The sequence below is a fragment of the Chinchilla lanigera genome, unplaced genomic scaffold (genome assembly GCF_000276665.1).
Source record: "Chinchilla lanigera isolate Chin_1 unplaced genomic scaffold, ChiLan1.0 scaffold00066, whole genome shotgun sequence".
Taxonomy (NCBI): domain Eukaryota; kingdom Metazoa; phylum Chordata; class Mammalia; order Rodentia; family Chinchillidae; genus Chinchilla; species Chinchilla lanigera.
The window spans coordinates 13,229,773-13,253,466 of NW_004955467.1; the positions used below are offsets into that span (position 1 = coordinate 13,229,773).

General features: G+C 48.1%; 2 protein-coding genes across 2 annotated transcripts in view; both read left to right on the plus strand.

Annotated features, from left to right (window-relative positions):
- Nucleotides 1-9,317, plus strand: part of Trpv1 (transient receptor potential cation channel, subfamily V, member 1) — a 17,699-nt gene extending 8,382 nt beyond the window's left edge. The window contains exons 9-15 of the mRNA XM_005399725.2: nucleotides 686-756; nucleotides 1,997-2,162; nucleotides 2,565-2,631; nucleotides 5,014-5,330; nucleotides 6,211-6,338; nucleotides 7,157-7,272; nucleotides 9,048-9,317. Of these exons, the coding sequence (XP_005399782.1) occupies nucleotides 686-756; nucleotides 1,997-2,162; nucleotides 2,565-2,631; nucleotides 5,014-5,330; nucleotides 6,211-6,338; nucleotides 7,157-7,272; nucleotides 9,048-9,220 (1,038 nt within the window). The 3' untranslated portion in view covers nucleotides 9,221-9,317. The remainder of the gene's footprint in view (nucleotides 1-685; nucleotides 757-1,996; nucleotides 2,163-2,564; nucleotides 2,632-5,013; nucleotides 5,331-6,210; nucleotides 6,339-7,156; nucleotides 7,273-9,047) is intronic.
- A 7,009-nt stretch (nucleotides 9,318-16,326) lies between these two features.
- Nucleotides 16,327-23,694, plus strand: part of Trpv3 (transient receptor potential cation channel, subfamily V, member 3) — a 30,643-nt gene continuing 23,275 nt past the window's right edge. Inside the window, exons 1-3 of the mRNA XM_013522250.1 lie at nucleotides 16,327-16,438; nucleotides 18,640-18,743; nucleotides 18,825-18,945. Coding sequence (XP_013377704.1) covers nucleotides 18,659-18,743; nucleotides 18,825-18,945 — 206 coding nt within the window. The 5' untranslated portion in view covers nucleotides 16,327-16,438; nucleotides 18,640-18,658. The remainder of the gene's footprint in view (nucleotides 16,439-18,639; nucleotides 18,744-18,824; nucleotides 18,946-23,694) is intronic.

The window sequence follows — 23,694 nt, forward strand, 5'->3', positions numbered from 1 at the left end:
TCCTTCCTTCCTTCCTTCCTTCCCTCCCTTCCTTCCTTCCCTTCCTTCCTTCCTCCCTTCTTCCCTTCCTCCCTTCCTTCTTGTCACTCACTTTTATGAAGTCTTTACAAATCATTGGACTTTGTCTTGTTAGAAGCAACTGTCTTCTTTTCCTAGTCATAGTCTGCAGTATAATAAAGGCCCGGCAGCAAGGGCACTGGGATGAGCGCCCTCTTGGCAAACAGAGGAGTAACCTGTGGGAGTGGTCAGAAATCTGGGTGATGTGGGGGGGACATCCTAGTGCCAGTGGTTAATCTGTTGAGTTTGTTCAGTGGAAGCTGGATAAAAGAATTTTTATTATAGTGCTTATTTACAGAAAGTGGAAAAAAATCACTAATTAGAAGAAAAATATTCCTAGTCCTACCATTAAATGACAGCAATTGATAACATTTTGGTGATTTTTTTTCCCCTGAAGTTACTGCTGGGTAAAGTTGAATTTACTTCTGGGTATAGTTGTAATTCTGCCCTATAGTGAAAAAACTATCATCACATAACATTGCCTTACTATCCACGTTGTTCCACCATTGATAATCTCTGCTTTAGCACATGCTGGTGTTCCATCACGGTGACATTTAGGAGGCACCCTGGGTGCTCACTGTCTCACCACACCTAACATTTCCTGGCAACTTACTCTGTTTCCCTGTAGATTCAATATTTCCTCCAGAGGAGGCCATCCATGAAGACCTTGTTTGTGGACAGCTACAGCGAGATACTTTTGTAAGTGATACTTTGACTCTTCTGCCTCTTTGAGAATGACAACCGTCATTTCTCATTCATCCTCCCTGGCACATAGCCGGGCTTAGGAAACATGGTGAAGCAATTATGGAAGGTTCTTAATAGATATTTACTGGATGAATAAATACTGAAGCTCATCTACTCTATGCCAGAGAAGTGCTGGGGCTGGCAACTGTGTGTGGGCTCAGAGGACCTACTGTGAGTTAGAGGTACCCTTGCCTACTTTTCCCAGCCATTGATGAAACAGACATGGTTCCGGCCTTGAAGAAGTTTCATCTTTAAGTGAGGATTCTTTAACCTTGGCTGTGTTGACAGTTTGGACTGGGTAATTCTCAGTTGTAGGGGGAGAGGCTGGCTTGTGCACTGTAGAATATTCAGCCCCGTCACTGTTCTCTACCCACTAGGAACCAGTAGCTCGCCACCCCCATCCTGCAGTTTTGACAATCAAAAATGCCTGCAGAAATTGGGCTCCCGCCTGGTGTGGGGGAATTGTACATCTCCACCTGTATATGCTGGAGTTGTTCCTAATTAAGAACCATCTAATAGATATTTAAGTGTCAGAACTAAAAGAATGGAACGTGCCTCAGGAGGGAGGATTTGAGAGACTGAAGAGCATTTGGACAAGAAACTTTCATGTTTGGGTACAAGATTTTGTACTCTAAATTTTTACCTATGTGTGTGAGTAGCTTTGAAAGTGCATATGTAACATTAAAATGTTACATATACATAGAGAGTATCTTATCCTGGGCCAGTGATATGCTGTAGGATCCTCTTTCATGGTACTGGGCAGAGGCAGGGAGCCACAGGCCCTAGGTACCCTACCATAAGAAGGGGAAACAGCTGACACTCTGCAGTATGATGCATTGCTGAGCTAGCGTGTTCAGTAGGTTAAATATATTCAGTCAATTTTCAACTTACAATATTTTCAACTTATGATGGATTCTTCAGAACATATCCCCATCATAAGTTAAGGAACATCTGTACTATATTTATATTTGTGCTTTAGACATAAGATTTTATACCTCCAGCCAATGTTTGACCTTTGAGAGGGTCACTATTGCTTCCTCTGAGAATGTATGGGCTATAGGAAGCAGAGCTGACCAGCCTGAGCTTCTGCTGTGGCCTGAAGTCTGTCTTCAGACACAAGCAGACCTGGGCCTTTTGTTCATGGGATTTCCAGGCCTCCCATGTGCCCACAGAGCTTCCTGTCTCCCCACCCCAGCTTTGTGCAGTCCCTGTTCATACTGGCATCCGTGGTGCTGTACTTCAGCCACCGCAAGGAGTATGTGGCTTGCATGGTGTTCTCTCTGGCCATGGGCTGGACCAACATGCTCTACTACACCCGCGGCTTCCAGCAGATGGGCATCTATGCCGTCATGATTGAAAAGGTGGGTGCACTGTGCCCAGTAGGTTCCACAGAGCCCTGTAGGCCCCGGGGGTGGGAGACACTGTCCTACAGACCGTTCAGCCTCTCTGTAACATCTAGGGAGGTGCAAATGTAGCTTCCAGTCTATTCCTTAAGAATCAAGTGATGTGGGCTTGACTCAAGTGTGGGGGATCCCCTGAAGCCTGACCTCTCTGCATCCCAGAGCCCTGACTCCTGACTGGATCAAAGGCCACAGGGAGAGCTGTAGATGAGTCTCTCATGACACCTGAGGTTAAAACCAGCACACCTATCCCTCCTGCCTGTTCTCTCCTTTGGACCCCAGACTAATGCAATCCTAGCCAGCCACTCCCTTGCTTCTCCCAGAGCCTGGAAGTGCCTCTGGTAAACCTACTCTCTCCCGCAGATGATCCTGAGAGACCTGTGCCGATTCATGTTTGTCTACCTAGTTTTCCTGTTTGGGTTTTCCACAGGTAATTGTTGTGACTGGGGCTGGTAGGAGGGCAGGACTCCTGCTCACTTCCACCTCCTGAGCACTTTGCTGAAGGCTGGGTGGGGGAGATAGATGCATGCCCGCGGGCCACAGGGTGAACGGACAAAGAACAAACTAAAATGAACCCAAGAGCTAAGGAATATGATTTGTAAAATATTTTCAGTGATTTTTAAACTAGGAAGCGATGCTTTCCTGGAGAATACCTGCATTTTGGCTCATTTCATGCCCTTTAAAAAATTTTTGACATATAGGGCATTTTGAAGAATAGTACAAGTAACTTCGACTCTTCTTACCCAGATCCCCCAATTCTGCTACATTTTAAAATCACTTTATCTCCCTTATGCACAGTTTCATGTGCATGTATGCGCACACACACACACACACACACACACACACACACACACACACACACACCCCTCACACTTAAAGAATAACTGCTGGAGAGTGAGTTGCAAGCATGACCAACCTTTTACTACTAAATACTTCAGTGTATATTTCCTAAAAACAAGGACATTTATTTATACAAACACAGTGCAATTATTAAAACCAAGAAGGTAAAACTGATACTTACTATCAGCTAATTTATATTCCTAGTTCTTTTATGGAAAACGAACATCGTGGATCATGAATTCTGCCCATTTATCATGTGTCTTCAGTTTCCTCTCATCTTGAACAGGTCTCCAATCTTTCTTTGTCATTTCTGACTTTAGTATTTCTAATGAGTAAAGCCATTGTTTTGTGCAATGTCTCTTGTCCATTTAGGTAAGTCTGATGTGTTCTCTAGTTAGATTCTAGAATTTTTGGACCAGAATATCAAGGAAGTCATGCATATCTTCAACAGTGCCTTGTGTCTGGAGTTGCATGATTGTTGTCCCGTCCTGGTAAAGTGAACTTGATTACTTGTTTTTGATGGATGCGCCAGATTTTCTGCTGTAACTGCTTTCTCTTTGTAACTGACAAGTCACTTGGGAAAAAATGTTTTGAGATTATGTAAATATCCTGTTTCCCTGCAGACTTTCACCCAGTAGTTTTTTTTGTTTTTTTTTTTGGCTTTTCTCCGGTACCGGGAACCGAACTCACGACCTTGCGCTTGCCAGGCAGGCGCTTTTGTCGCTGAGCTAAATCCCCAGCCCCTCACCCAGTAGTTTTAACTTCCATTGATTATTCTAACACGAATCGCTGAAGCCCATGATGGTCACTCAGTGATGATATTCGAACTCTGTCATTCCTTCTACATTTATTCACTGAAGTGTCATTGTAAGGAAGGGCTTTCCATCCCTCCAATCTACTTATCTTTCATACATTAAAATGGTCTCATGGATTCTTTTTTTCTTCCTGGAGTCCCACTTTATTTACTGAGTTATAACCCTCACTATCATTTATTTTGATGTTCAAATTATTTGAGGTTTAGTCATTGGGGATCCCTTCAGGCTGGCTCCTATGTCCTTTTTATATGTGTGTGTGTGTGTATCTATCTATCTATCTATCTATCTATCTATCTATCTATCTATCTATTTTTTTAAACCAGGAATCAAACTTAAGACCTTGCACTTGCCAGGCAGGCGCTTGTGCCACTGAGCTACATCCCCAGCCCTTCCTATGCCCTTTTGACATGTCTACATCATTATCATCATTATTTTTTGGTGTATGGCTCTGCTTTGATCCTTATCTGAGTCTTATAGGTACCTAGTTTACATGGGGGCATCCTTTCCCTTTCTACCCTTTCTATTTATGATTAGAAGGGTGGGCAGCTGTGACTAAGTGGGACTGGATAACAGTGGGCTCTGACATATGGATCTGAAGTCTCTGCATACCAATCACCATAGGAGAGGATTAGGCCAGAGGGGTCAGTGGATATGGATGTGCAATAGCTGTGGGGCACAACTGTTACAGAAGTTCTCAGGCTCTGGACTGAACTTCCAAAGAAAAGCACACAAGGCAGGAAGAGGCCATTCTGCTCTGAGTTGTTTGATACCTGTGATTTTAGCGTTGTCTCTAAGGGACACAGACAGATGGGATGTGTGGCTGACAAAGCAGGTATGAAGCCAGGGCTGACATATGAGATTAAGAAAGCTGGACACTGCACGAAGGTAGCTTTATTGACATTGTACACATACCTTGTATATTTATTCTAAATATTTTTCTACATATAATGATAAAGGTATTGTTATAGCTAAGCAGTAAATTTTGACAATTTTTCAACAGTTTGGAGGAAGGGCTGCTTCAAAAAACATCACATACAGGTGCTGTATGTCTGAGGAGCAGTCCCGCTACAGAGCCATCCTGGGTAGAAGGGTACAAGTCAGGGGTCCTGGGATCTTGGCTTCCTTCCAGTTGCACCCTTCCTTTCCATGGCCTGTAGCGGTGGTGACACTGATTGAGGATGGGAAGAATGACTCCTTGGTGAGTGAGGCACACCGCTGGCGGGGACCTGGCTGCAAGCCGATGAGCAACTCCTACAACAGCCTGTACTCCACGTGCCTGGAGCTGTTCAAGTTCACCATTGGTATGGGAGACCTGGAGTTTACTCAGAACTACGACTTCAAGGCCGTCTTCATCATCCTGTTACTGGCCTACGTGATTCTTACTTACATTCTCCTGCTCAACATGCTCATCGCTCTCATGGGTGAGACCGTCAATAAGATTGCACAGGAGAGCAAGAACATCTGGAAACTGCAGGTGAGTGGGCTGGTGGGGTGCTCCGTTGTCTGCACTACCCAGCTCGGCACATAAGCCCTACAGGACGTGGGGCGGGGACAGAAAGCCCAGCCAGGCTGGAGCAGCGTCTCCCTCAGTGGGCTCCTTCCAGCCTCTTTCCCTGTTGAGCATGGTCTGCACAGTCAGATCAGCTTAGCTGGTGTTCACAGATGCTTGTTTGGCTGTGGGCTGGATAGTCCTGGAGGGAAGGAGGCAGAGGGCTCAGCCCGTGTGGTGTGCACTGCAGAGAAATCTGGTCCAGGATGAGCACCAAAGATCAGACTTGGGGGTACAGGTAACAGAAGATGGGGCCCTGAGAACTCCTTTTTTGAGCCACATGGTCCCCATCTGCCTCCCTGACTCCTACAATGAAAATATCACTCTTATTAAGTAGCACTTACTCCACAATAGGTCCTGTTCTGTGTGTTTTGCTTACCTGATCCCATTTAATCTTCCTATGATCCTATGAAGGGGATTGTGTTACTAACCCATGTTTGGACGAAGGCAGTGAGGTAGAATGACATTAGGTGTCTGTGTTACAGGACACCCAGCTGGGAGATAGCAGAGCCAGGATACAAGCTGGGTAGTCTTCTGCCTGAGACCCCGCTCATACCTAACACCCTATGTTGTCCTGTTGTGAGGGTCCAGACAGATCTGGGCCACATGGGTTGAGCTCCCTCTGTGGAGTGTGCACCTGCCAGGCTGTGGAAACAAACATAGTATAGAAGGCCCTGGAGGTGCAGTGTGGAGGTTTTAGGGGCTGGGAGTCACCTTGGAAAGGCTGATCCTGGAAGCAGGCACCAGTAGCCAGGTGGCCCCTGGAGGAAACTTTTGCCCCTCTGCTCTATATGTTCTTCCTCAGAGAGCCATCACCATCCTGGATACGGAGAAGAGCTTCCTGAAGTGCATGAGAAAGGCCTTCCGGTCAGGCAAGCTGCTGCAGGTGGGGTACACCCCTGATGGCAAGGATGACTACCGCTGGTGCTTCAGGTAAGGCTTGAACAGGGGGCAGGTCTTATGGGACTCTGGGGCTCAGATGTGGGCATGGGCCACCCATCTAGAGCCAGTTGTGGGTACAGAGGCTCCCTTAGAACCTCTTCAAGCCAGTCATGATCTTAGCAGACTGTCTTGGTTACTTTTCTCTCGCTGCTGAGACAAAATACCTGACATCCAAAAATAAGGAAGGAGAGGTTTATTTAGCTCACTGTTTGTGGAGGTTTCAGTCCATACTCGGCTGGCTCCAAGGCAGAGAGCACATGGCAGAGGGCAAGCGTTCATGGTGGCAGAATACAGCAAAACAACAAGAGCAAAATGAAGGAGTGGAGGCAAGCAACCTCTTCTTCTCCCTTACAGATGCAAACTATCTGCCCAGGGAAGTGTAGCACTCACAACCATGAATCAAAACTCTAAAAGCCTGCCCCATGACTGCATGAGGATTTGGGGGGACATGCAGACACAAACCATAACATTGAGACTACCCTAAGGCCAGCTGTAGGAACAAGGGACATCCCAGGGCTCAGCTGCAGGCATAGGAGACCTGTCTTAGTCTCAGAGGATGGACCAAGACAGAAATTTTGGACAACTTGAGATGCCCAGAAGGGATCACCTAGTGAGCTGGGTCAAAGCCAAGAATCCAATATTTAGAGTCTCTGCCCCATATGGTATGGTCAGGGAAGGGTGGTACCCAAAAAGCAGGTCTTATCTGTCTTCCCTACCAGCTAGGTCCCCATCTATGGGCTTTGGAGATTGGAAGCTGGATGTGGCCCTTTGGTGCCCAGCTCCCTGAGCCCCTGTTCCATCATCTGCAGGGTGGATGAGGTGAACTGGACTACTTGGAACACCAATGTGGGCATCATCAATGAGGACCCAGGCAACTGTGAGGGTGTCAAGCGCACCCTGAGCTTCTCCCTGAGGTCAGGCCGAGGTGAGGGGGAAGGGCAGTGTTGCAGCACAGAGGCTGGTGGTTTGATGTTGGGTGGGTTGGTCTCCCACTTCTTGCAGGCCTTTCTCACTTCCTTCCTCCACAGGACCTGGGTTCTGTAACAGCCCTGCATGTCAGCCACCCCCACACACTCAGCTCCAAGCACTTTTACGTGTTCTCGCACATGCCCATGTAGCCAAGCATTTAGCATGGCCTTGCAGGGCAGCAGGGCCAGTACCCCACACCCAGGCAGTATCCTTGGTGCCTAGAAGAAGCAGCTCAGGCCACATGCAACCCCTGGAATGCCAGCTTGGGAAGGCTGCCCTGCCTCCTCAGCTCTGTTCCTCTTGCCCCTTGTGAGCAGTCAGAACATTTACACTGCACCTTCACTGTGATATTGAGAAAGACATTGACCCAGTGGCAGGGATACACACAGTAATGTTAACTGGAGCAGGGATGGGGGACAGTAGGGGTCCCTTTATTTCACTCTTATGATTAGTTAAGGGTTATTTCTTGAGGATTATATATCTCTACTCAACTTTGTAACAGTAGAAACTCCAGTAATGAATATCCAGAGAATTTCAGACAACAAGGATCTTTCCCCACAGCATGAGGGATAGGAGGGAGTGAGGGAATGTAAGAGCAAAAGAGAGGAAAAGTGGTCAGTAGAGGAGCTGAAAGAGTGTATGGAGGGGTCCTTGGCATCAGAACTGCGGGGAGTAGCACTGGGAATCCCATGTCTCTTCCTTCAAGGGTGCTGGACCTGGGCCAGACCAAACAATCTCTGATGCTGAATGTCCCCACTACCCAACCAGCCATTAGCTGATATCCTAATGGGCACCCGGTCTGTCTTCCCATGGACAGGAACCTCCTGCATCTATGCCCAGGTTCTGCAAGGAATCCTTCTTCAGCTTGGTTTCCTTTTGGGGTTGGGGGACAGGGCAATGCTGATAGGGATGCCATCAACTTGCAAGACCTGGAGAGTTCAGAAGGAAGAATCACAAGGGACCAGCCTCCAGCCTCCAGCATTCCTGATGCCTTTAAGATATGACCAGGGTTGGATACCAGTAGGAGGCACAGGATCATCACTTTAGGTCAGGAGGTATGTGTTGAGGCTGGTCTTTTTGATAGATGAATCCAAAGTGGCCAACCAGAGAACTTGGCTGACCAGGGTTCTGGCAGATGGAAAAACATATATAGCTTAGCTTCTTGGCTATCATTCCTCTGAGGTGCTCAGAGAGTGGAGGTGGCTAAGGGGTGGCAACCGAGTCTTCCTCAGGAGCTCCTTGGGAGTTCAGGACATACCTGAGGTCCTCATTTGAGGTCTAGAGTCATCATGCTTCTCTTGGGCATCATTGTTCATCTGCTATGCCTTGATGGGGCTTGAATTCCAAATCCTAATTTTTTGACTGGTGTTCATTGCCCTAGAGCTGACCCACTGTGGGACCCCTCATGGGGCAGGACATAGGGTTGCTGTGTGATTATCTCCTCTCTTTCCCACTTGAGAAGGGAGGAAACAGAGGCTGAGAGAGGTGAGCAATGGAGTCTCATGAGGTATACGTGAATCAGGGTCAGGCAGAGGAAGAGAAGTTACAGGTGTTACTTGAGTGGAGGAGTTTCCTTATTGGCTGAAGGAAGAGGAAATTGCACCAATCCAGGGGCCCCAAGAAACTCCACTCCTGGGCTTCTTTTTATCCAGAGACTTGTGAGGCCAAGAAGTAAACATATTTTTCTTGGTTTTGCTGCATTCGAGGTAGTAATGATGTTTTGCTCTTCAGTTTCAGGGAGAAACTGGAAGAACTTTGCCCTGGTTCCCCTTTTAAGGGATGCAAGTACTCGAGACAGGCACGCTACCCAGCCTGAAGAAGTTCATCTGAAGCACTTCTCAGGGTCCCTTAAGCCAGAGGATGCCGAGGTCTTTAAGGATTCCATGGCTCCAGGGGAGAAGTGAGGGGCCCCATGTGGGTGCTCTCCATGCTGGACCTTTGGATGCCTGACTGCCATTGGGAAGCTGTTCAGGAAACACCAGTGCCCTGTCTGCAGCCTGGCCTGCTCTGTGCCAGCCTAGGCACACCCCTAAGGCTGCACTGGACATGCCATGGGAGGTGTGATTGGGTCCATAGGATGAGATCTGCACCAAAACTGTCCCCAGGTGAATCTTCAGACAGAAAATGATCTGCCTTTCTACTTTTTACTGACTTCATCAAACAATGTGAATGGTAAATCTCTACTTGGATACACATTAGGCCCTTGTTTTCTTTTTCCTTTTTTGTTCCTTTCCTTTTTTCCCTTTGCTTTTCCTTTGGATACATGGAAATATCTTGCTATGTAGTACAGGCTGGCCTTGAACTTGCTATGTAGTCCAGGCTGACCTTGGTCTTGGAGGAACTAGCGATCCTCCTGCCTCAATATCCCAAGTTTCTGGAGTTGTAGGCAGGTACCACCTCTTTGATTTTTATATTTCTGAGAGTACAAGTAAATGAACCGGAGGAAAATACCTTTGAGAACACAATACTTCCTTGATGTCAGATGCTGAGGCCCTCCCTTTCTGTATTGTGTTAATATCTCACTTACCAAGAGTGGTTTGGGGGGAGTTTATCATTTGCTCCCAGAGGAGTTGGGGGAGGCTGGTCCCATTCCCAGCTCTGGTGCAATCAGATTTTCCCCAAAATGACTTCGTCCTTTCGTGTGAAATACTAAAGTCCTCTCTATTGCTACTCAGATAAAAGTACAAGACCACACCCCAAAGCACATGGAGAGGAATTTTCAGTGAATTTCCTTTTGTCGTGATGAGAATTCTGTTACCCTGCAGAGCTAAATGCTTCCACCCACTCATCTTTCACCAAATAAATAAATAAATAAATGTATATATATTTGTGTGTGTGTGTGTGTGTGTATTATAACAATTGTGAACTTTGTGCCAATCATTGGACTGGCATGGCTAGTTGGCACTGCGCCTTTTGTTTGTGTATCTGGGACCATGTACATGGGTGTGTGCACGTACTATCCTATATGGATGGGCGCCTCTGGTTGTTCTTTAGTTGCTACCCATGATGAGGATACTCCCTCACAAATACACCCACCATAATTAGCAAACTATAGTGCACGGGCCAGATCTACCCTGACACCTACTTTTGTAAATAAACTTTCATTGGAACACAGCCTTACCCACTCATTTACTGTTTCTATACCTGCTTTCATGCTGCAATTTGGAGTGGAGTAGTTGCAGTAGAGAGCAAAGAGTTTACAAAGCCTAAAGTATTTATGAGCTGGCCATTTGCAGAAAGGTTTGTTTGCCTTTGCTTTACGGAATAGAACTTAAACAATCCAGGAGAGGTCTGTCCCAGGCATGGGTGGGCTGTGTGAATGTCTGTGGATCGTGGGACGACCTGCTTAATTGTGAAACTGTTGGACACAGGTCCATGAAAGAAAGGGTGACTTTAACCGGGGCCAGGGCTCAGGCCCTAGCATGAGAGGTAGATGTAGAGGAAATACTGAGACCCCTCCTTCATGTTCTCCAGCATCGCACATGCCCCTGAGGGCTGGCACATGAGGTGCCTGTGTGTGCAGTGAGGTACACCAGACCACATGGCCAGGGACTGTGGAGGAGGAATAGAGACCATGAGGATGTGCAGAGCGTTGATGAAAGTGCTTGATGTACATTACCCTTTATGCCTCATAACAGCTCACGCAGGAGCTATTATTAGATCCATTTTATAGATAAGAAATTGAGGCTCCAACAATTAGTAAGGTTACACAGCCAGTAAACAGCATGGCCTGGGTTTGACCCCAGGGAGTCTGACTCCAAAGCCCCAGTCTTAACTGCCGTGTCAGGCCAGCTGACCATGCCAGCCTATATCCCCGGGTCAGAAGGGAGGCAGGCAGGTTTCTTGCTGTCTGTTGAGAGCCTGGACTCCATCCTTTACTTGGAGGCCTTTCTTAAAAAATGTGGGGGTGTCAAATATCTGCAAATTTCTGCACATTGGATCAGCTTTTGAACTTGTACAGAGCTGGAAAGAATCCTGTGGATGTTTCTTTGAGCGATCAAAACCTTTTGTGTAAACTTGGGATTGCTTAAAGAAGGGAATACTTGCATCTGGCTCATTTTTTCCCTTTCTTTTCTTTTAAAATTCATACACTATTTTTAGAGCAGTTTTATGTTCACAATAAAGTTGAGCAGGAAGTGCGGAGTTTTCATAAAATCCTTTATCGCCACGCGTGCACAGCCTCCTGTACTCTTGACAGTCTGCTCCAGAGTGGCACATTTATTAGCAAACGTGAACCTACACTGACATCATTATCACCCAAAGTCTGTTAGAGTTTACTCTTGCTAGTGTACATTCCATGGGTTTTGGCAAATGTATCAGTACGGTATCCACAATCATAGTCTCATACAGAATAGTTTTACTGAAAGTCCTCTGTGCTGCACTAACTCATCCTCCTCTGCCTTGACCGCTAATCTTTTTACCGCCTCCATAATCTTACCTTTCTCAGAATATCCTGTACTTGAAATTTCACACTATACAGCCTCTTTGGATTGGCTTCTTTCACTTAGCATTACACACTTAAGTTTGCTTCATGTCTTCATTTCTTTTTGGCACTGAATAATATTCTATCATCTGGATTTGCCACAGCTTGCTTATCCATTCAACTACTGAAGGTCATGTTGGTTTCATCTTGGCAATTACGAGGAAAGCAGCTGTTAAACATGCATGCGCAGGGTTTTCTGTGGATATAAGTTTTCAGATCCTTTAAGGAAATCCCAGGGAGTGTGACTGCTGGGTCATTTGGTGCAAGTATGCTTGATTTTATGTGAAACTTCACAATAGGCTTATAGAGTGTTTGAAATGTCTTACATTCCTATAAGCAGTGATGAGAATTCTTGTCTCACATCCTCATTGGTGACTAATGTGAGAACTTTGATTTTTTACCTCTCTGATACATGTGAAGTAAGTAGTCTTACTTTTTTTGTTTTGGTCTTTTTCTCTTTAATGTTTTCACTTATACTTAGTAGAACTGACCAATGCTTGGTATGTGTTTACATTTTAGAATGTTATATTTTTGTTGTGGCCATGTTTTTTTGTACCTCTCTGTACCTTTTCTTTACTAATCCTCTCATAAAACAAAATACTAAAAAAGGGAATAAAACAAAACAAAACCTTTGTTATACATGATGTTATTGTTGAAATATATTTATTTATTTATTTATTTTGTCTTTTTGAGACAGGGTCTCGCTATGCAGTTCAGGCTGGCCTTGAGCTCACTTTCTAGCCCAGGCTGGTCTCCAACTAGCAACGATCCTCCTGCCTCAGCCTCCAGAGTGCTGGGATTACAGGCGTGTGCCACCATGCCCTGCGATATTTATGTTTTTTTAAAGTATTATTTATTTATACTTTTTGGTGCTGGGGATTGATCCCAGGGCCTTATGCATTCTAAGCATGTGCTCAACCATGGAGTACTGGCAAGTTTAAATTGTATACGTTATGGGGCATAATGTGATATTTTGATATATGAGTACGTTGTGGAAACTCTAAGGTAGCTATTTAACATCTGTGTCACCGCATCTGCTCATTATTTTTTTTTGGGTGTGTGTAGTGAGAACATTAAAATCTTCCCTCTTAGCAATTTTTCGAGTCTGTTGCTGTTTGTTTTTGTCTGCAAGTCCTTCTTCGATCACCTGGAAGCAGGATGAGCCACATCCAAAAATTCCTAAGGGGGCTGCTGCTCAGCTTTCTTAGTCCAGGAATGAAGGTGTCCTGCCAAGATGCAGACCAGGGATCTCAGAGTGGCCAGTGCCAAGGCTTGGCACCCATCATTCAAAACCAGCCCCTCAGATCACATACACAGAGGAAGCCCCCATCAGGGCGTTCCACCAGCAATCATGCATAACTGACCTTGGTGTCAGACAGTCTTGCCCCCTCCTGGCCATATGACTTTGGGAAAGTCATTGCTCCCAAGTCTGGGCTTCCTCACCTGTGACATGTGTACAGCCCAGTTTTCCAGGTGACTGTGGGGCTTACAGGAGAGAGTGAATGGAAGGCCTAGAACAAGGTATGAAGGGCAGAGAGAACTCAGAGACAACTACTAACCAGGATTGTTTCTACCATGTTCATTTATTCTCCCACCGACAGCCATGGCTGCCCTTCTCCAAGGCCACAACATGGAAGAAGATTCTCTCTGTCCTGCTTCTTGGACCAAGCCTCTGCCGGGAAGGGCATGGGGTAAAGCTTGACTCAGGCACTGCACACCTGCTCCCACAGGAAGAGGTAGGCAAGACAAGACAGCATCAGTTTGCTCAGCTCTGAGGCAGGCAGTGAAGTTTTTGCCTGGTTCCTGGCTCCTTCCCCATACTTGGCACCAAGTGTGTGGGACAGGGTTGGCTTGCACCCACCGTACAGAGATTCCCCCTAGACCTGTGGTGGGCTTGTAGCTTGGGCCTGGTGCCTGTGGGGCTTGGAAAGTTCAGACAGTTGGGAGGATCTGCTTCCAACTTTCTACTGTGTCTTCTGTGGGTGTTTGGTGACAGGCTAGAAGACGGCCTCCATAGGCAGACCCTGCTGACTTGGGCAGGATGGGGGCAGACAGGACATCTTGGCAGACATCTAGCCTATGGGTCAGGCCTCTAGGCACAGGGCTGGGGTAGGAATACCCAGAGGCTGACTTTTCACTCTCCCTCCTGCAGCCTGCTCCAGGTCCTGTCCCCATTTCTTGACTTATGCAACCAATCTAGAAAGCCGCTTTTTGGGACTGTTATATGTCCTACTCACTGCCCCCAGAATTCAAGTCACCAAGGAAGGGTAAACATAGCCTGACTCATGGTTGCTACAAGGAACCTGGGGCCTGGCAGCGGAGGGCACTTGTTAATTCTTCCAGGCTTCGGGTGTTGGGGCCTCTGGGACTGAGCCTTAAAATTTACTCATGTGGCTGTCAACCCTACGCAGGCCGTATAAGGTTCTGTAAGGGCTATAGGCTTGATACAAAGAGGTGGGACTTCTGGCCCCACACTCCTGCCACTGTGCTTTGAGGACCCCAAATGCAGGCCAGAGACACCGACTCATTCAGGCTGGGTCAGTTCCCTGCCTGATCTCAGTGGTGACAGCATCCCGACAGGCCACAGGCCATGTGTCTGTGAGTCTGTGCAAACACAGCCCTGTGTGACTAAGTGTCAGAGTTGACCCAGCAGCTTGGGGCCACTCAACCAGGTGTACCTCACTCTGAAACCCCATGTCTGAGCACCCTGCAGAGTTCACGTGTTGCCCCAGCAGTGTCACCATGCATGGAACATGCTGATGTGGCTTCCCTCTTGTAGTTACTTCTCTCCTTCCAAGCCCGTCTCATATGCTCTGTCTGCCTTGAGCCCATCATCCCCCCACCTCCATTAGAGGACCATCCCTCTTGATTGGTCCTTATCACTTGCCTGGTGGGTTATGGTTCCTGCCTGTGTTTGTCTCCCCTGATTCCCTGCTTCCATGTGGGCCCTCACGCTGTGTTGGGTTTGTTGGAACTGCGTGCAGATCAGCGCACAGAGCTATATGTTTCCACGAGTTAGGGGTGGGATGCTTTCATGAAGTAGGGCTTCTTTCTCTGCCGGGTGCCCTGCCTCCTGCTGCTGCTTATAGCAGAAGGAAGTTTCCCTTGTTCCTTGCTGGGCACAATGCGGACCTTTGGATGGAAGACAAGGGACATTTTAGCCAGCTCCCCCCTGGTCTCTGAGAAAAAGCACCAACACAGGAAAATGGAAACGCTGAGACAGGCAGCCAGCAGGGGTCACACACAGTTGGCAGCAAGTTGGGAGGAGTAAGGGTGGAGTCAGGGAATTACAGAGGGGGACCATGCTTCCCCGAGGGTTGGGCTGTAATGGTACTTCAGGATGAGACTTTGAATTGTGAATGGGAACATCAGGCCTCCCACTGGTTTAAGCTGTCAAAACAGCCTTTTGCTTTACCACACCCAAAAGCCTGCTCGGCTCTGTCCTGCTCTCTCCAGGGCTGGGAGCCTGACCCTGTATCCTGCTGCCTCCTCGGCTCTGGTGGGTGATGGTTAGGGTCAAGGGGCTTGCTTCCCGGAAACAGTCGGGGAAGTTCCTGCTGCCTCAGCCAACAGCGCCGACATTGTCAGCAGAGACTGTCAGTGACACTAATCCCTGTCATGGCTTGTCCACGTCTTGCCTGGGGGAGCAGGTGTGCAGTTCTTGAGTCAAGCCTCACTCCACCCTCTTTCTAGTGGTGGCCTGGGCCGGAAGAGGGTGGGCACACAGTCTTCTTGGAAGGCTCTTGCCTTGGAGAAAGGTGGCCTAGACAGTGGCGGGGAACATAATTTGGCACGACAAAATCAATCCTACCTAATAGCTGTTATTGAGTTTGTTCTGCACTTAGGATCTTGTTCTAGCCTTTTCTAGTCACTCATTTAAGTTCTAGGGTCACTTTGCAAAGAGGGTTATATACATCTCACAGGTAAGGGAATTGAGGCTTAGGAGAAAGGACTTCCCAAGGTCATATAGCCAGGAAGGGGTGAGGCTGTTTGATGCTAAGGTCAACGGTACCTGATTGTGGGTGGGAGGCATGGGGGCTTCCTCTGTGTCTGAGGGACCTGATCTTCAGGTCTGGCTTTGAATGATGGATGCCTAGTATTGGGGCCAACTGTGCTATGGTCCACCAGGCCAGTCCTTGGCTGAGCCTTTCTTCCTAGAGGTCAGGGCCGAGCACTTGACTGCTCACTAAGCCTTCCCATCTTCATGGTCTCTTTGACTCCTATGGCATCCTTGGGAAGTAAAGTCTACATTATGATTCCCGTTTCCCAGTGGAGGAAACTGAGGCTTTGGATGGGAAGTACCTGTCAGACATCAAATACAAGAGAGGGAAGAGTTGGAGCCAGAACGTCAGCCTTGTGCCGTAGCAGGTGCCTCATTTGCCTTTTCCCCTGTGGGGTAAGGCTGCTGGCTGGGTGTGGGGGTGAGTCACACAGGGCACGTGGGTGGTAGGCGAGGCCTGCCTGGCGCCGAGGGCAGGTGACCCAGCCAGTTCTGCCTCTGCCACCTCATTCCAGTCATCAGCCATCCCCAGGCCTGCGATGAAAACCTCTCGCCGCCTCAGCCACTGTCCCATCAGGGGGCCTTGGGCCCCAGACATGCGATGATATCAGAGTAGGGGCTGCCACCACCACTCACCAGGTGAGTCCTTGTCGCATGGGGCAGTCAGCGCTATCCAAGTTCCCTGGGGAGCCCAGAGCATGGACTTGGGGTTCTCTGGGCCTTGTCTGATCTTTGCCGGTAAGCTTCCAGGGAGGTTGGGAGAGAGCTGGGTTCCAGCAGGGGAAATGAAGTCAAGCGCCCTTTGCCATAGGGCTGTGAGAATGCAGGCTCTAATGAAGACAGGAACCCTCCCCAAGTCCGGAATCATTTCTTGGGAAGGTGAAGGTCTCATGGCTGCTCAGTGTAGAGGTGAGGGTGCTGTCTCCTTCAGCAGGCTTGGGGATGTCTCTCTCCAGGGCACAAGTGTCCTAGGATTTGGGAGTGTACGAGATGGCTCAGTGCTGGCGAGGTATGGGCCCAGGCACCTTACAGGCCCTGAGGCAGCAACTGTGGGGTGTTCCTGTGGCCCCCCAGCTGTCTATGGTCTCTATCATTTCAGTTAGCATGAGAGGCCATTCATACAGTGTGAGGGCTTGGGAAGCACGACATTTGACTCGCCGGGTGTGGAAACTGACCCGGAGAGAGGGAAGGCAGGGCAGCTGAGAGTCCAGCAGGTGAGAACGCTGGTTTTACTGGATGATTCAGGAGCTAATTATAGCTGCTGCAGTCCTGATCCTGATTTTTCTGGCCCTCCTCTGCTCTGGCTACCCAGGACAGCCCATAGTCATGGGCAAGGAAAATGGAGCAGCTAGTGTCACGGGTCAGGACTAAGGAGTCCTTAGTCACTGTTCAGCCCATTACTCAGGAGAGAAACCAGAGACCCAGGGAGGGGTGAGACACATGCCTCCATCCTTCTCTCTCCCTGCTGGCACAGCCCAGCCTTGTAGCCCCATCTATTCAGAGGCCTCTTTGGGCTGGGGCAGGCAGCAAAGGCCAATTGTACTCCTCAGGTGGTGACTGGATACAGGTGGGGACCTGGGTGCCCCCAAGGCCCTCTCTGTAGGTTTCTCCACCCGGCTGGCCTCAAGGCCCCTCCTAAGTGTTCCCGGCAGCAACGTGTCTGCGCTCCCAGGACAGAGCCCTGCCCTGTCCTGATACTTTCTGTGGAGGCAAGTGCTGTCTCTCTTCCAAACCTCTCTCCAACCTGATGACAACCTGCTCAGGACACTTCCTCAGGAAGCTTTCTTGCGGGAGCAGGGTCACCAGTAATGACCCCGGTTCATCCACCCAGCTGGGTCTTTACAGACACCCTCTTCCCTCCTCTGTTTCTGTTACCCAGGTTGAGTTTGGCCCCTTCAATTCAGTCACCACTTGTCCACTCCTCCTTTTCCAGGTCACGCACCCTATATGACCAGCTGGTTCCCATCCCCATGACCTCCACAGCAGCTTCTTCCTGGCCCTCAGGCCACTGCTCTCCTCCATGCTCCATGTCTGTCCTCCCCAAGGTGTCTGTCCCTATGTAACCTCAAGTCCTCCCTGTTTCCCTGCTGCCCTGGGTTCAGCTCCTAAGTGGAGCCTCTTACAGTGTGATCCAAACTGCTCCCAAGTCATCCCTGACAAGGGCCCCAGGATCTCCCACCCAGGGAGATCTCCCACCTTCAGCCTTGCCAGTTCCTTGCCACTCACTGACCTATCATGACCCCATGTCACTGCCCAGGCTGAGCCCCCACCCAGATCACCCCTGTTCCTCGTAGCAGCCTTTAGGGTTTCCTCTCAGATACCTTCTCTGTCTCCTTGGAAAACATCCCAGTCCCTCTTCCCAGCATCTCTATGCATTTTGGAGCTCAGCTCAGTGCCCAAGCCACACTGAACATCAGTAAAGTAGGTCTGGACCAGGGAATGGGCATCCTCTGCCTTGGAGGAAGGAACACAACTATTTCTTCTAGGAAGGAGGAAGCATACAGACAGCCACCGGCTGGTTATGCTCAGCTTTGTGAAGAGGATGAGAGAGATGATCAGTGTATTAGCTACACAGACCATCCCAATTTTGAGAAATCTAAAATACCAGAGGAGCCTGAAGCTGTGTGACTAGAAGCATAATGTCTAGAGAAAAGGAGATCAAACCTGATATCAAGGTCAAACCTCTGAGAACAGAGCTGAACACAAAATCTGAGAGACATCAAGAAAACAGAGTTAGTTCTCAGAATTCCATATGAAGATCATTGGGGCAGGGAGATGGTGACTGGGGGAGAGCTAGGGGCATGGTGGTCTCTACCTGGTTGTTTTGCTGGACTTTCTAGGACCAAAGGAGCAGGCAACATGGAAAACTGCAGGGGCAGTCTCTCTGATCTCAGGAAGAACTGGCAGTCTGGGAATATAGAGAGGGAGCTCCCTATCCCAGCAGGTATGATGGTACTGTGTGGGGATCTGAAGGCCCTTGAAGCTCCTCCATGCCCTTAACACCTGCCTTGTGATTGTGTTCCAGCTATGAATGCCCACCCCAAGGAGATGGCGCCCCTCATGGGCAGGAAAGCCAACATCTCCAGTGGGAACCCTGCTGCCCTGACAGAAAAGAGGCCAGCAGAGCTCACCCCCACCAAGAAAAGGTAGGACCGGCGGGCTTGGAACCAGACTTTGTGCAGTGAAAGTACAGGAAGTGCCCACTCCAGGGATCTCTTCCTTCCTGTGGACCAAGACTCTCAGGTGTCATCTAGGCTGGCATGGCACCTGACCAGGCCTAACTGAGGAAAAGGCACTGTCTACTTGGGCTTTGCAGGGGAAGTCTGTAGGCTGGAAAAATCAAGGAGCTCTCCCCAAAGGGGCCAAGGGACACTGAGACAAGAACATTCAGGAAGGCTCCCAGAGGAAGCAAGGGATTGCTGGAGCAACCCTCAAGACAAGGAGTAAAAAGCTGGTGGGAACTCCAGGCAGCTCAGATTCTCAGCTGGGTATGTTTTCACCCACAGTGATGGTTTTCAGACCCCTCTGCACCTGGAGGGTTACTCCAGCTCTCTAACGCACCTGTGCAATGGATACTTTGGGAAAACCCAGTCAGTCAGTGTACAAGAATCAGCTGCCAAAGGCAAAAGGTGCTGTGAGACCCCAGAAAGAGGCAGATAGATCCAAGATTACACAGAGTGTCATTTATTGGGGATTTATGGACAAAAGAGTGTCTCATGAGGTAGCAAGAGGGAAGGATCACAGGCACTAAAGTAGGTGGAGGGGGTTTATATGCTCAACTGGACAAAGGTAGGTGGTGGCCAACCAGAGTATATCTTGCTTTTCTCAAAAATTATCAACATGTCCAGTGTCAGTTTAGAAACAGTCTGAGTGTTTGTGGCCAGCACAATACTCTTGGCTGACTATTTTAATGACTTTGTTTGTTTTATAGTTCCAGGGTCACCAGGTGGGGAAAATAGAGGATATGATCAAGATGCTTGTAGTCACATCAAGCTGGGTCTCTTCATGGGGACACCAGCAATTGCACCAACGCACTGGATGATGAATTGGGATTCTGTCAACAAAGTGCTCAGCACAGTGCCTGGCATGTGGTCAGAGTGCAGCACATTTTGACCTTGGTAGTGTTTTTATAATCTTTATTGTCATCCTTGTTGTTATCACTCAATGGGCTCTGGGGGCCTAGGCAGGGCTGGGGTGGTTGGTTCCACTGACAAGCTGCAAATACACAGGAAGCTGGGATCAGAGAAGGAGCTTCTCTAGCCTTTGAGCTAGGGAGGGACCTTGGAGACAGGCCCCTCTCAGATCCCTTGGTTGATTGGGTGCCCCATAAATGGGCCATCTCAGAGGAGGAACCACCTGAGCTGTGTTTCCCTTGGACACCAGTGGATCCCTGGCCTAGGCTGACCCATTTGCTTGTCTCTCCTGCCATGCCTAGGCCTCCTCTTGGGCCAGAGGTAAGCTTAGTACTTCCTTCCACCTATTGGTTCAAGTCATGATCATTGAGGTCCCATGTACCAGGTCCAGTGCTGGCTCAGGATGGAGAGTTGGGGATATAGGGAAAAAGAATACTCACTTCTGCTCAGTCTGGAGGGGGAGACACACAGGACAATGTGGGAAGCACATGGAGAGAGGCAGGCTGGGCAGACGAGGGACTGAGGAGGGAGGATCAGTCTGATCCTATAGGCAATCTCAGGCTGCTTTGCGTAGGGGTCGTGTTAAAGTGGAGACTGTTAGGTGGAGAGGAAGGGAAAGGAATGGCAGGCAGAGGGACATGGAGAAGAGGCTCAGGCAGGGACCAGTGAGAAGTCTGGGGTGGCTGAAATATCGGTGACTAGCGGAGTCTTTGGGGGAGAATAGCCCCACTGGGGCTTGGACTTGTGAGGGTCAGTTAGGGAACTTGGACAAAATTTTTTAAAAAGAGAAATAAAGATGATACAGAATTTCAAAAAATGATGACAGGAAATTTTTTTTTTTTTTCTTTTTTGGTTTTTGGTTTTTTTCCGGTACCGGGAACCGAACTCATGACCTTGCGCTTGCCAGACAAGCACTTTGCCGCTGAGCTAAATCCCCAGCCCCTGATGACAGGAAATTAACAATGGTTATTATATCACATATTGTTATCTTCAGAATAGTTGCTCATATTACCAGATATAGGCATGCAAAGTTGATCAAACAATATAAGCACTAACTGTTCCTTTCAATGAACTAATAGAAATTAGCAGTACAATTATCTTAGCTATCTTATGTGTGTGTGTATATATATATATTTCTCCTCCCCTTTCTTTTTTCCTTTCCTGCATCCCAGTTGTTTTCCTTTTGAACAGTTTCTTTCATCTTCAGAATATCTATTTTTTGTACCTTTTGGATTTTATTTACTCTTTCAGTTTCTTATGCAAGGGAGACAATATGATGTTTACACATGTGAGTCTGATTTATTTCACTTATGAATATGGTCTCTAATTGCATCCATTTATCTATAAAAGCCTTGAGTTTATCTTTCTTTAGCTGAGTAATACTCCATTATATAAAAATACCACATCTTTTTTATCCATTCTTCAGTTGATGGGCATTTGGGTTGTTTCCAAGCTTTAGCTATTACAAATTGTGCTGTTATAAACATGGGTGCACATATATCACTGTGGTATGATGTTTTCAGTTCTTCTGAGAAGATACCCAGAAGGGGAATAGCTGGGTTGAATGGAATCTCTAATCCTTGTTTTTTGAGGATTGATTTCCACAGTGGTTGCACCAGTCTACAATCCCACCTACAGTGGAGAAGGGTACCTATTTCTCCACAGTATTTGTTATTTGTTGATTTTTTTATGATAGCCATTCTTTATGGGGTGAGATGGAATCTCAGAGTTGTTTTAATTTGCATCTCTTGAATGACTGATGATGTTGAACATTTTCTCATGTATTTATTTGCCATTTGTATTTCTTTATCTGAGAGGTGTGTATTCATCTCAGATGCCCATTTTTGGATTGGGTCTTTGAATTTTGGGGGCCTGATTTTTAAAAATTCTTTATATGTTTTAGATAGAAATCCTTTGTCTGAGGGACAGTGGCTAGAATGTTTTCCCAATTTGTGGGTTTTCTTTTCATGGTGATTTCTTTTGATGTGCAAAAGCTTTTTAAGAAGATGAGATCCAGTTGTTGATTCTTTGAAGTATTTCCCATGTAAGAGCTTGGACAATTTTGTGAGAAGTAGGGAGCCATGGAAGGATTTCTCTTGGGTGGGAGGGTATGGCAGTTTGCATTTTAGAAAGGTTACTCTTGGTGATCTGTGTAGATGATGGATTGGAGAGGAGACTGGGGGCAGGGAGGTCGTGAAGAGGCTGTTGGGAAGCCCAAGAGACAGGTGGTAAGGTCTGAGCCTGGGTGGTGAAAGGTGGAGAGGAGGGGGTGGATCAGAGAAGTATCAGTGTCACAGGATCTTTTATGGGAGGGAAGGGAGAAAGAAGAAAGAAGAGACACTTCTGATTCAGTGACTTGGAGGAATGGTGAGGCCACCTCTGACATGGCCTCCAAAGAGGAGAAGGAAAAAGGTCAGGAGGAATGAGTCAAGATCAGGTATGAAATATTGGCTAAGGGTGCTTGTGGGATATCCAGTTAGATGGGCTGTCCTGGAGCACAGGAGAGGAAGAGAGAGCTGTGGAGAAATGGAGATGCAACAGGTGTCAAAGAAGCAAAAGGACTGCATGGAAGGAGCAGAAATATCCCTGAGCTGGGCCAGCAAGGACCATCCTCCAGGGCTCTCTTCCTAGTCTCCCTTCCCTCCCACTTTCCTAGGGGGATTTAGACAGCCTGGCAAGATTGAGGGTAAGCTTTGGAGGAATCCCAGGTGTTGCTTTGGGGATCGGGCCCTTAGTACACTAATCTTTGTAGAAAACTTCACATTTAAACTGTAACACAGACTGATCGATTGCCTGACTCAGCCAGGGGTATGACTTGCAATTTTTGTCTCTTAAAGACTGTTTGTAGCCCTCATGTGAGGGTTTGGGCATCTTCCTGAGAACTGGTTATGAGACTTGGGCTTAGAGAGAAAACAAAACTTATACGTTCTATGCAAAGAAAGAGGGAAGTGCTGACCATACTAGGGAACTATGTACTAACGGTGGAATTGAAGGCACCAGCAGGTGTGTGTGTGTGTGTGTGTGTGTGTGCATGTGTGTGTATTCGTGGACCTGAATCATCGTGCCATCCCCTGTGAAATAAAGTGCAGGACCAGAGAAGCAGGCTGACAGAGGTTGTGAAGGAGTTGGCCTTATAGAGCTCAGAACACCTGGGCATCTCTTGGCACAAAGCAGGAGGCCAAATAAGCTCTTCCCCAGCCCTGGGGTTGCTTCCCAACCCTGGAGTTATCCATTCAAAGGGACAGAAATGCAGGAGGAAGGGCTTAGTGCTGCCTGTGCACCTGTGTTAACAACACCCAGGTGACCTAGGATGACAATACGAATGAACAATCAGCATCTGCAGCAGTTAGAATCCCGGATGTGACATGGGCAAGACCATGCCATGTGCTTATGGTGGTGGGTGGGAAGTGGGTGTGAAGGGTAAGTAGGGCAGGCACGGCTCAGGCCCTCACGGGCTGGTAGCTGCTTTGTCCAGCGGTTAGGTCCTTGTCTGTCCATAGGGTTCTCCCAGCCTGTCTCTCATTCTCTCCTCCCATCCTGTGCTCCTTCCCCAGCACAGCCCTCCCTTTCCTGCACAGGAAGATGCTGTTTTGCTGCTTTCTCTGGCTCTGGGCTTTCCCCAAAGCATCGGCCTACTCAAGACACAGACTGTACGCTACCGTAGCAAAGCAGAGTCTTCCCCTCCCGTGTCCTACACTGTTCCCTTACCTTGAGCACCTATAGCCCAGTCCCTCTCCAGCGAGGGAGAAGCTGTCATCAGAA